Source organism: Nematolebias whitei, chromosome 5, assembly GCF_014905685.2.
Source record: "Nematolebias whitei isolate Nwh7 chromosome 5, NemWhi1, whole genome shotgun sequence".
Classification (NCBI taxonomy): domain Eukaryota; kingdom Metazoa; phylum Chordata; class Actinopteri; order Cyprinodontiformes; family Rivulidae; genus Nematolebias; species Nematolebias whitei.
Window position 1 is genome coordinate 14,238,698 of NC_056502.1, and position 12,941 is coordinate 14,251,638.

At 41.5% G+C, this 12,941-nt stretch overlaps 1 protein-coding gene across 2 annotated transcripts in view; it reads right to left on the reverse strand.

The window, feature by feature from the left end:
* si:ch73-22o12.1 (nectin-2) overlaps positions 1-12,941 on the reverse strand; it is a 118,390-nt gene that overhangs the window by 52,829 nt on the left and 52,620 nt on the right. The window contains exon 7 of one of the 2 annotated variants that reach the window (XM_037676212.1): positions 10,925-11,990. The exons of the other annotated variant lie outside the window; for it this stretch is intronic. Within the exon in view, the coding sequence (XP_037532140.1) occupies positions 11,404-11,990 (587 nt within the window). The 3' untranslated portion in view covers positions 10,925-11,403. Of the gene's footprint in view, positions 1-10,924; positions 11,991-12,941 lie in introns of those variants that run through there. 2 annotated transcript variants of the gene reach the window in all.

Below are 12,941 nucleotides of genomic sequence, written 5' to 3' on the forward strand. Positions count from 1 at the left end.
TTGGGCCCCATAAGGAGCAGTTGGTCCCCACAATGTAGTATAAGTTGGAAAAATGGGCCTCACAAAGTAGCATAAACAAGGACACACACACACACACACACACACACACACACACACACACACACACGCACACACACGCACACACTCAGAGCTTGCATACAACATCAAAATCATTTCCGTCACAGAAGCTATTCTTAGGAGCAGCAACAAACCATTCTTTCCCTGATTTAATCTCTTTTATTCATATCCACACACTCACATGCACGCACACGCACACACACACACACACACACACACACGTGCACAATGCTCAGAGCTACACTCCCTGGTGGTCACACTGTATTCACATAATGCTCTTTATTTTATTTATTTAGTTTGTAGGGAAGGATTTATTGCAGGTAAGTCACTGCATGAAGACCTTTTGGGTCTAATTTAACTCGCAGCAACCCGAGCTGCATCTTTCATTCAACTGTCGTGGGTGTTTGTGCAGGTGTGTGGAGGTCCGCAGCTCTCCGGAAAACGTCAAAGCTTCATCTCTGCAGCCTAACGCAGATAGGCAGGCTTCCACACAAACTGATCCGTGAGCAGCTTAAAGTCAACACAGCTGCAGCAGCTCGGCCCTCAGCGCCCTCCTTTCCTTCTTACCCTCGCTCCATCATTGAGTCTACTCTCTTGCTCTGTTCTGCTTTTTGCCCTTTTGCTCCTTCCCTCCTCGCTGACTCCTCCACTCCTTTCTTCTCCTCCCCGTTGCTCCATCTTTTATTAGTCATGGGTAAATTTATACACCAGCTACAGCTCTGTAGCTCTTGCCAAGGCCTCAGATCTCCCCCCCTCCTCGCCACCCTGCCCTCTCTGCCCTACCGTAATACTACCTTGTGCAATATATTCGCCTTTTTCTGCCCTTCTCTGCCCTCTCGGATCTCCGCTCTGCCTGCACTGACCCCCCGAGGGAGATTCATCCGCCCAACAGCGCAGCTCAACCAGCCCGTTGCCTCCAGTCCTGTCAGCCCAGGACAGGAAAAGTAAACGCCCAGGAGACTCCAGGGAAAACAGGAGGACTCACTTCCCCTCCTGTCTGCCTGGCCTGGTTTATAATGTGTGGGAACAGAATTCACTGACCAGAAGCAAGTGCTTCATTTACTACTCCAGGAAGAGAAATGATACAATTTCCTGTAATTATTTACAAACATCCAACTTCCTCTGCACTCATTTTACCAGGAATGTAATAATCACATTACTCTGTCAGAGTAAGTCAGATGTGTTAAAATAATCCCCACTTGTTAATAAATAAAACCCAACTTGAACAGAAAGAATACACCAAAACTCAAACAAACTATTATCACTCTACTTTCATAGGTATGACATCCATACACAGTTGAGAAGTAGCCGTCTGCTTAAAAATATATAAAAAATACCACTAAAAGTACCAAAACGATGCAAAAACAGGAAGATTAGAAGAGACACCATAATCCCAATTGTTTCCACCTGACAAATATGCCTCACTAGCTACACTGTCTAAAATATCACTCACAGTGTAGTCAGGCAAACAAATTACTCTCCCACACTGACTCACAAATCGTGAACAATGCCTGAATTTGTCACCAACTGACTCAGACAGTGTGAAATAAGAACTCTAGCGAAAAGATTGGGTTTTTTTCTTCAAATTGATTTAAATCAAACCTGAGTGGTAACAAAAAGCAGGAATAGTAACACGGTATGTGGGGATGTGAACAAACACTAAAATATGATCCAGAGAGTAATAATAATTTGAGATTAACAAATGCTGAAAGTCAGTTGAACAATAATATGTCTCTTATGTTAGATCGACAAAGAAAGGCTCCAAACTGTTATAAATCTAAACTTCTGAACAGAGTCCTCTCAGAGTTTCATGCAACAAGACGATGTGATAAGGTTTGGAAAAATACGTTTTAAATTCCCCAAAGTGTTTTTTTTTTAACTATATTACTTGATAACAACAAAAAAGGTTGAATCATGTCATCTGGACTTCGTTTTTTTGTTAAAAAGAAACGTTTCGCCCCTCATCCAAGAGGCTTCGTCAGTCTGAGGCCTAGCCATCTGGTATTACCCAGAAGCCACCCTGACTCTTGTGTTTCAAGCCTGCCTCAGATACCCCTGAAGTCTGGCCTTTTCACTAATGGTTTCAAAAACACAAAGTTTGTTTTCTCAGTCATCCAGGTTATTATTACTTGATCTTAGAAAGCTTCAGTAAAAAAATGTACTATTTTCTAAATATATGATGAAATGATGTCCTGAACTAAATCAAAGTGTAATGTGAATGAGTTTTCCAAATAGTAGTCCCTCGATCGCAGGGCATCCGTACCCTGAAGCCCAGCGATAAGTGGAAAAACTGCAAAGTAGTTTTTCATTCAACCTTTATTTAGACAGATGAATCACATTGAGCCTAGAAAACTCATTTACAAGTGAGATCTGTTTAGTAGTAATTAGATATCTCTATATACATACACGCATATACATTCTATCTATCCATCTATCCATCCATCTATCGAGAGAGGAAATTCAAAGAACAGCAATGGAGGGAGCAAACGCTAGCGGAGAAATCGATGGGGTAAAAATAGTTTTGCGACGTAAAGTCAGAAGTAATGATCTATCTATTAAACTCACAGAACTGGCAGTAAAATCGCAAAAAAATCTGAAGCTGAACTCATCCTTCAAGTTGTATTTTTATTGGCGAGTACCAATATAAAACTTTGCAGTACATACAGTATACGTTTGTTGTTAAAATTACGTAGGTTTAAGAGTTTAGAACATCATCAAGAACATTGCAAGAGTACGAGAATGGTTTATAAAGCCTTAAAATCTATGCAAATATAAAAATAAATATAACGTCCCTACTTCAGATTTGAAGACTGAGAATCTTCACCAGCGTAACTTTAGGATACATTAAACATTGATTTGGGAAACGTATTGGGCTGGTTTTGTTTCTTGCTTGATTTTTCTTTCTTTCTGTCCAATCTCCGTGACATCACACAAACTTAAAGAGCTGACTTTTGTTTGAAGTGCAGGAGCAAATAAAGTGTGTACAACATTTTGAGGTATGGAACAAAACAATGACATTTTGATAAGAATGGGGTGGACAACAATAAAATCCTGACTCATCTGAAACTTTTTCTACAGATTAAAGCGAATTTACAAAGGTTCAATGTGACAAGCAAACCTTGAAAATACTTTCTAGTCTTTAAATAGTGGAATCCTCACTTTTCATAAAAGGAAATAAACAAACCTGGTACTCGGTAAGTTTAAGAGTTAGATAAATATAAAGTGTTTCAGTGTCATCTGTTTAAAGGCAGATTAATCAAGTCAAAAACTGAGCGTGCGTTCTTTTGTTCACAGAAAATAAAATACAAAGTCGTTTAGTGCTGAATGATCGATCATCACCTTTATTAAAGACATCTGAACTCATGCAGCAGTAATTGCATGTGATGTAAAGATACGAGTATTTGTGTTCCCTCTTTTGTCTGAGTTTTGTCTCAAGGCGACGAGCTCAAAGGAAACTATTTTCTGTCATTCCTTGTCACAAACCCTGAAGTGTGCAAACTTCCAGACTTTCTTCCCTTAAACAAACTGTATCCCTGAGGTAAGAACAAGCCTCCCAGTAGATCGAGAGATAAGACCAAAGTCCACATTTCTATGGTTTTCTCAAGATGGAGAGATCAAGGAGCTTCGTGAGCTTAGCTTAGTGATTTAGATTGGTTTTGGCTTTATTTGCTTTGGACTGAGACTCTGCTGCTTTTGTGTGACACCCAGTGGTTTTCTAATCTCAGACTTTACAACTTGAAATGTGCAGTGACAAGACAAAGCAGAAACAGAAAATCCTCCTCTGTAAAAGTGGTATTTTAAACTTTGAGTCAATACTTTGCTGAAATGAAAGTAAAACATCCAACTCTGGCAACCTAAAAGGGATGGAGTGCAGCCTTACAGATGGATATGCAGGGTTCTCTGCTGTAGTTTTACTATACCACCGATAGGTAAATAAAAACACTAATTACTTTAAAGGCCTGTGTGACCTGTGGTTTACCCTTTTAGTCTGATCCTCAGAGGCTTTCTTGAACTGAGGTTAAACGGATGACTTGGACAGGGAAATAAATTAGCCCACTGCCCATAAATACTTCTTAATCACCCCAACATTTAAGATAATTGTTCTAAAACTGAGGTACAAAGAGCTATAAATCAACTTGCTGCAGTGTTGAAATATTGAGAAATATTACTCTTAGCTGAAAAATAAAGTTGTTAAATACGCAGCAACTGCTACATAAATGTTAACAATACGGAAGCAGACTGCTGGGGATTTTAAATTCACTACGGGCAAGGAAGGAGAAAAGCAAGACACATTAAGGCTTATAAAAATATTCAAAAACCTTTCATAATTGAGGTCAGAGGTAGACACGGTTTAATCTTTGTGAAGCTTCAGGTCACCACATCCATCACTTAGATATCTGCGCAACAGGCCGGGCCATCCATCATTTACTCTGGGGTTTATTAGTCAGGTCTGAAGCTGGAGGATGGGAGGTTAAATGAGGAGCATTGTGTTTGCAGTTATCAGTGGGGGCAACCAAAAGTGGGTCTGCACTAATCCACTCACACACACCAACAATCAGATGTTTAATCAACGCTGCGGATGTAGCTGTCGCGGCTGAAAGTCAAATAAAAGCCTTACACAAAACGCCCACGTGTCAAACAGTCACATAGTTGTACTCAAACACAATCTGATAAATCAAGTCAGTAAAGATAGTCAAGATAATTAAATGTGGGGTTCTGTGGAAAGGTAATGAATATTTAATATCTTACCTGTTGCAGATTACTCTTTGAATTGACTCAATTTGAAGAAAGGTCATTCAAGGAGTTTTATACAAGATGCTACCTGCTATTTTTTTTTTTTACATCTTCATAAGGTCTGAACTATCAATAGAACATACAAACATCTTATCTGAAAGCACAGTAAGGCATTTACCCTCATAAGTAACACACTGTTGGACCAAAGAGCTCACCCACGACTATGTGCAGATGTTCACACTGCTTGGTGACCAGCAGGCCAGGTCGCTTCGGGGCACCACACCACGTCTCATCACTGTTAGCTAATGCTGATAGTGGCATAGATGCTGTCAGTTTGGCTTCAGATTCAGGTTAAACGCCCCGAGCTCAGATAAAACAGGTTTGGCACTATGCGGTCACAGCTTTCACATGATGCGTTGTACCTTTTCAGCGGGAAAGAGACAAAAAGCTAAGTGCTGCACAGGCTTTTATAACAAGCCAGAGCTTAAAAGCTTTGCTGTCGCACTCAAGGTTTTTTTTTTTTAAACATTAAACTAAAAAAATCAAGAGTCAGAGTTCATTTCTGTGTTTAAGTCCTCTCTATCTCACCAGCTTCAAATCCAAAGCAATTAGAGTGGCCAGATGGTGGGCTGGACTCTCAGTAAATGGCTGCATCGACTGAAGAAGCTTGCAACAAAAATGCACTGTGACAAGGAGCCAGGATGACACAGAGATACAAAACGGCATCAAAGCACCGGGCAAATATCGAGTACATGCTGCCATAACTGCTACAAATCAAATGTCACCCTCATGGGAGCTTTTAGATTCCCCCCCCCCCCCCCCCCATTTAATTTAAGCTAAAAATGAAGCAGGTGTACATGAATGTAAGCACACACACATCACATTCCAGCTCTGTTACACATAAACACACCCAGGAGCCCTTTCTGTTAAAATTTGACCAAACTAGTTTGGTTTAGTCAGAGTTCAAACAATGCATCCTTTGAAAGGTGCCCCATTTGCTGAGGTTCAGCTCGGCCCTGCACATTCTCCCATTGAAAACACAAACTGCCTCCCTCCAGGAAAACAACTGAGGCTGCAGCAACACATTCCTCCTCTCGCTCTGTGCCTGCAGTTGGTTCACAAGCTATATCCAGGGGGAGGGGGGCATAGAATGCAATAACATTTATTCATCTCGAAATAAGTGCACGTGTGCTTTCATCACTTCTAATTATCCACACGTTTAGGTGAGAAACCTGACGGAGATCTGAGCTCTTTGAAACAACACAGCATATTTAACTTGGCCATTACCAAGGCAGCAAGTTTACTTCCACCAGCCAGAACAGATGTGCAGCACCGAGAGGCTAGAAGGAGAACAGGACAAATTTATTCTGCAAAATGGCTTCTCAAACTCCTGAGCTGGGATTTCCCAGAAGCCTGTTATCACACTTCTGTTGACACACGTCTGTTTATCAAAAGTGAAACCAGATAAACATCCAGACCAGGAAATTAGGTTAAAAAAAAAAAAAACAAGATCTGGATAGTTAGCTGAACAGAGAGAGAGAGGGGAAATTTTATATCCTGATCAGTTAATCTATAAATAAGTTCCTGTTTCTTTACCCCCTTTTTTTTTTTTTTTTTGCTATTGGTGGGTGCAACTGGGACCCTGTACACAATTTTGCTCCACCTCATGTACCACATGCGATGCGAATGACAAAGAATCTTGAAGTGGTGCTTCTATTCAATTTGGCTTATCAGTAAGTCTATCACAATCAATTTTACTGGGCAATTGTTTCAAAAATTATTGCAATAAACGATAATATTGTTTGAAATTTGACAATTAGGAATTATTGTAAAATTTAAGAAAAAATGTTGGTTAATTTATTTTGCGTGTAGTATCTTTTTGACCACTGGATGACAGTACAAGACTGTCTGAACTGAAGGATGGATAGTGAGAGTGAGCAGCATGTCTTTAAGAAAAATGGGAGGGAAGCGCCTTGAGGCATGGGCCGTCTCTCCTTCCTCGTTTTCGGTTCACAAAATGGTGAACGCTCCATGTGGTTTGAGCTCTTTAGCATAGCATTTTTCACATGAAGCTTTTAATTAAAAAAAAATCGGTAAACAAGTTCTCAGCTTCTTTTTGCAGAGAAACTTTTTACATGAAGGCACGGGTTTCAACCGTGAATTTTGAAACTTCAAAAAGACTGAAGTTTTTTTCCCTGAGGTCAGCCTGTTAGTTTAGCTCGTAGCTTAGCTTCTCAGCTTAGCTGCTTTTAGTGAAGAAAGAAGGAGAAAAAAATGATAAAGCCAATAAATGAAAATGAGGTTGATAATTTTAATTTATCATGCGATTAATTGATTTGTTTATTGCGACAGGCCTACTTATCAGTCATCCTTGTAACCTCAAACGTTGGAGGCAAAGGGGGAACAAAGGAGGTAAACACAACATTTCAAAAATCAAGAAGTCTTTAATAATCAACCAAATATGAAAAAAAAATAGAAAGACATGACAAAATTGCGACAACATTTCTACTTCATTTTAAGACAAAAATTAAATCAAATAAAAAAAAAATACAAAAAGACAAAAGTTTTGTACATAGAGCAATACTAAAAGCACATTTTGGGTTAAGACTGGTTTGTAGTGTGCACGTGAGTGTGCAAGTGTGTGTGTATACAGTTCACTTGTACAGAAGACGCAAATTTGCCAGTTTTGGCAGCAATCACAGCGCAGCAGTCAAGAATAAAGCACTCCGAAAACATAAATTATAAAGCACTGCAAAATAACAGAAGAGAAGAGAGACTATAATAGAGGAAAATAAATCCTTCATGCTTGCTGTCACAAAGTAATACACAAACGTGACACCATAAATTAGTAATTCTTTTTCTCTGCTACATATTTATATATTTATACTATCTACACCGGAAGGTTTTCGCTTGGTTTTTTTTCCTGGTATGTGAGTGAGATGGAAGATGTTAAGGCTTTGAGTTGTCATCAGATGTCTGGAGCCAAACAAGCAGCAAGAGCATGTGGCTTTCTGAAGATATAAAAAAGAATTTCCTATGCAGACTATAACCTTGTGCTCGACTTGGGCCAGAATTACAGGGTTCTCTAAAAGCGTTTTTGTCTGACAAGCCTTTCTTAGCGTTTGTGGAGGTGGTCACCACAGCAGAGGTGGCCAAGAAGTTGAAAACAACGCAAGCAGGATGAGCGTCTCCCCTGAAAGCATCAGGGACGACGAGGAGGTCAGCACGGTGGCATTTTTGCGAAAGCTATATTTCCGCAGGGAACAAAAGCAAAACGGATAAATGCTTTTGTAAAATAAAAAAAAAGGTGAGCTTCTCTGACACAGACTGAAAGGCGTGTGCACCCCTGAACGAGCAGTTGTCTCGGTTCTGCATGGACACCAATTTGTGAGCGGGTTTCATAATGATAGGACACCGTATCTGACACAGCCACCGAGCAATAAAAGGTGAAAAAAACATTTTTGTACAAGTTTTTTTTTTTTTTTTTTTTTTTTTTGAGTCTGTGCAGCTATGCGAGCACTTTTGTGTGGGCTTATGTCAGAAGATGGCAGAGTTGTCAGGTATGAGGTGTCTGCTGCACAGTTTGGCTGTGGGAGTGAGCATAATGAGAGCGACTGAGGGGTGTTTGTGTGTGGGCGAATGTTTCTCTGCACTCTCCGAATGTATAGGTTACAGTACGTGTGTGCAAGTGAGTGCGTCTTTCAAATGCACAATAATATCTGCAGTTTGACACTTTTTAACGATGACAGAGAGCGGCTACTCAGGTTACAGCCCCAAATGACAGAAAGAAATGTCACAAAAGCCTGAGAGCGTCACCAAAGCGCACACCGACTAACTACTGAACACACAGAGCTGACTCAGACGCCACAGATTCTTGCTTGTATGGTTAAGGTAGACTGGATAAACTGTTTATTTTTGCCCTGTGCAAAGAACCCATCAAAAAAAGGGGGGATAAAACTATTTGCCTATGAATAAATGTGTGCTTATTCTTAACATGTAAAAACAAACGATTAAAAATAACTGGATATATTTGTTGTTTTACTTCAGATCAGTTTTAGTCTTAAAGTAAAGCTCAGCCAGTTGAGTTCATGCTGTAAAATCCAAACTACTGAGGTTAAACGTTACATTCTGAATGCCCTTTGTGACATCTGAACTTCAGGCTAAGCCGAGCAAAGAACACCTTCCTCTGTGTTCCTAGAAACACTGGCTCCGTCAATCTGATATTTACATTTTCATAAATATCCACATTTTCACAAGAAAAATATAGATGATTACATATATAATACACAGATACCTCACACCGAAAAGTACATAAAAGTGTGTTTGCCCCACGACTATATTTATTCCCAAAGAAACAAAGTGTTTCACTCATATTTTACTTTGAAGCCGTGACAAACCCAAGTGCAAAAATAAGTAATACATTGTCATATTGAGTGGTTGTGACAAATCAGCTGTGTTCAGTACATTTACTTTACCCCAGGTTGACAGGACTTGCATTTATGTACAAACTAAGGCCATTAGATGATAATCCTATTGAACACGCTGGCTTACAACATGCCAGACGGAGCTCAAACACTAAATGCTGACTCTATTTTTGTCATTTGCCTCCTGCGTTTTTCCTGTTCTCCCTCTCCGCCTGTATGAAGGTTAACAGCCGTAACAATGGCAAAACACAGATACGAGGTGTGTATCCTCTTACATCGATAGGTCAAGGTTAAAAAGTCATAAGAAATGCATGCAAGCATAATCATCTTTGCCCTTGGTGACGAGTCAACTTGTTTTTGACTCCATGACCTGCAGCAAACATCAATCCAGATCTTTGCTGGCCTTACTGAAGCCAGCCAAGACTACGCTTGGGTGATTCCCTTATGGGGGTGGGTCAAAGGTGGAGTCGATTAGGAGGCTGAAAAAGGCATGTTTATGAGAGTTCTTCCTCCACAATTGTCCAGGTACTCAAATGTGCACTGAAACTCAAACACAGCAGTGTGCAGAAGACACAGAGTCATATTTGCCAAAGAAAGAACCTCGAGTGGCTCGTTAAAAGGATAAATTAACAGTCAGAAGACAATCAGCCCTGGACCTGCATAATAAAGGGTCATTTCGCCACATGTTGCCCAGTTAGTCAATATCCAACCTTTTTATGTCTTCTAATCAATTCACTACAGCCAACGTCTGCTAATGGAAGGAAATATATGATCCTCATTGAAAATTCGTCTTCCGTAACGCCACTGCACTATGGAGGTGAGGTTCTGTTACATCCGGCCATTTACTAAAGTGTGGGAGAGGGTGGGGGTCTCAAGGGGGGCAGCGGTGGAGTGAAGGCGGCCACTCCAGGTGGATTGCTTTGTCCCGATATATCAGGGCAAGCTGAAGTCGAGCAAGTGGGGCATTTGACGCATCATCCACAGTAAAATACTGCCCCGCTCTTGGTTGGCCCTGACCTCAACACTGCCCCGGATAAATCAAAACTTCCCATAAACACTCGGAGAGAAGGGTGAAGATGGAGGGAGAGGGGCTGATGGCGAAATAAAAAAGGGGAGGAGGGAAAAGAAACGTCATAAACGATAAGAGGTGGCAATCTGTTGGTCCCAGCTAAGCGAGCAACTTCACGGCTCATTACCAATCAAGCTCCTCCTGTCAGGAGCGCTCTGAAGAGATGAGGATGAGGAGGAAGTGAGAGGAAGAGACGTGTTCATCACCAGCCCTCCTGCATCTTCCTCTTCATCCCTTGACCCCGTCAGATCAGCTACACCTCATTCCTCAATCGCTTGTTCACAGTCTCTATCCTCCAGGCACAAAAAAATAAATAAAGTTTGCCACGTAATGAGGAAGCAGTTTTTTAACTTTCTGCAAACTTACTTTTTTAAAATTCGCCTGCTTTTGTATTTGTGAAGCGTCGACAAATAATAAATAAGATTTCTTCACTCAGTTCAATTCTAGTGGTTCTGTTGAGAATCTGCAGAGATTTTTATAGCTTTCAAATAAGGCAGAGAGCAGGGTAAAAAAAAAATACATAGCTTGAATTTTCCAATACACTTGATGTCTGATTTAAAGCCACACCAACACAGCAGATGTCACAGCACGACGCATTACCAAAACAAAAGCCTTCCCACTGGAGGACGGAGACGTGGAGGCAACATGTAACTGCAAGACAAGCCTTTTGTTTTTTTAAAGTGAAGCTAAGAATGAATATGCAAGTGAGATGTCTGTATAGGAGAGCTTGCATTATGATCATCTCATCCTACACTCACATGGATTTTCTCGTTCAGTCTGTTAAAAGTCAAGGTCCCAGTAATGGAGAAAGCATGAGCAGAAGCAGTGGGAGAAAGGTTGTTCTTTTTTTTCCTCTGAGTTTCAGTTCTTAAGAACCGCGACACTGCTTCTAAATTATTCCACATGCCTCGTCAATCCAGTTCACTGTGGGGCCAACGTGTAATTCATAATGGGGTATATTTAAAATCAATTTGAAAAAAAAAATAAAGTTGTATTTATTTTCCTTTTCTCTATTTCTTAAAGATGACAAATCCTTGAGGAATTCTCAAGCCTGCTTTTCCATTAGCCGCCTCCTCCTTTATCTCTCATCCACCTTCTCTATACGTAGACGGCAGTCCGAGAGATGACCGACCCATCCCGCTGGGATTCCATGTCATCATCCAGGTAATCTCCAATCATATCGTCCTGATCATGAGGCGGGCGTAGTTGAAGGATCGAGCTCCCCCCAGAGAAGTGGTCATACCTCTCCTCCTCCTCCATTTCATCAAACTTCCTCCTCTCCGCTTCGTCCAATTCGTTGCTCAGCAGGATGTCTTGGGCGGTGGGTGTTTTGGCAACATGTTCAGGCTGGCTCCCCATGGTGAGTGGCTGGTGGTGGTTGTTTTTCTCTCCGATGCCTTGGTGGGTCGAGCTCTCATTGTAAATGTAGATGGGGCCGTTGTTGTTACCACCTGAGACGCCTCCGCTCCCCGCTCCTCCGCCTGTTCCGTTCTTGCTTGCTTTCTTACCGCCACCGAAAATGCGCGTCTTCATGTCACTGCCGCCTTTGGCTCGGTAACCCTGCTGCTGCCTGCGCCTAAGGGTGATGAACGCAGCAATGAGGGCAGCCACCAAAAGGATCAACAGCAGGGAGCATACAACAACGGCTGCCACCACGCCGGCATTGGATGGGTCTGGTGACGGCTCTGTGGGAGGGAGGAAAGACGGAGGGGGAGAAAATGGAAGGAAAAGAAATTGTTGAGAGAAACAATAAGACACCAAAAGAGACAGTAGAAAAAGAGCAGTAAGAAAATGGAAAAAAGAAAGAGGTTGGAAGATGTAAGTGATGCTAGTGAGAACTTCATTAAGTCAAGTGTGTAAGAGTTTTGAGGCATTTGTGAGCGTGTGTTGAGCTTCCTCCTACACTGACAGCTCCACTCCTCCCTGTTGGCTGCTCCTGTCCCCTTTTACCACAGTACCAGCCACACTCCCCCACCTGGCAACCCTTCGACAGTCAGGGTCTGTTCAAGGCCCACCACAAATCATAACGCAAAGTGCGGAAGGGGGCATTCAAGCCACACAAACATGCACAAACTTTTGGTCGAGGTAAAGAGCGGCAGGTTGGTTGCAGAACAAGTGGAAGCCATGCAAACGAGCAGGACGATATGGAGGAAGGTGGAATTGGATGAGGAGGAGGAGTGCGGTAGTTGGTGACCTGAACGAGCAATAAAATGACAACTCTTCCTGAAAGCGATGAATGCAAAGCAGAGGCGAGTGGTAACACACTGGACACACACCATCTTCTGGTACTGGACCGTACACTGGTTCGATGTAGATTCATTTTTATTTTAGCATCACAAAAGTCCCAACTGCCTTGCTCCACATTCACGCATGAACATATAAAGTTCATTTAATGGCTTTGTTAGAGTACAAACTGAGCTGATTCAAGCAAAACTAGGACTCTATCACACAGTGCAACTATTTGTGTGTCTCTGAAAAAAACTCATGGGATGAAGAAGTTGAGTCTAAATGAGGGCTGCGAAAAAGTCCCACATGACTTGTTTGCTGTACGTCTCTTTCCACTCCCTTGATCCCCTTATTTGTGTTGTATTTTATCTCAGCTTTAGCATTTTAACAAAGTATTCAAAGAGCAATTT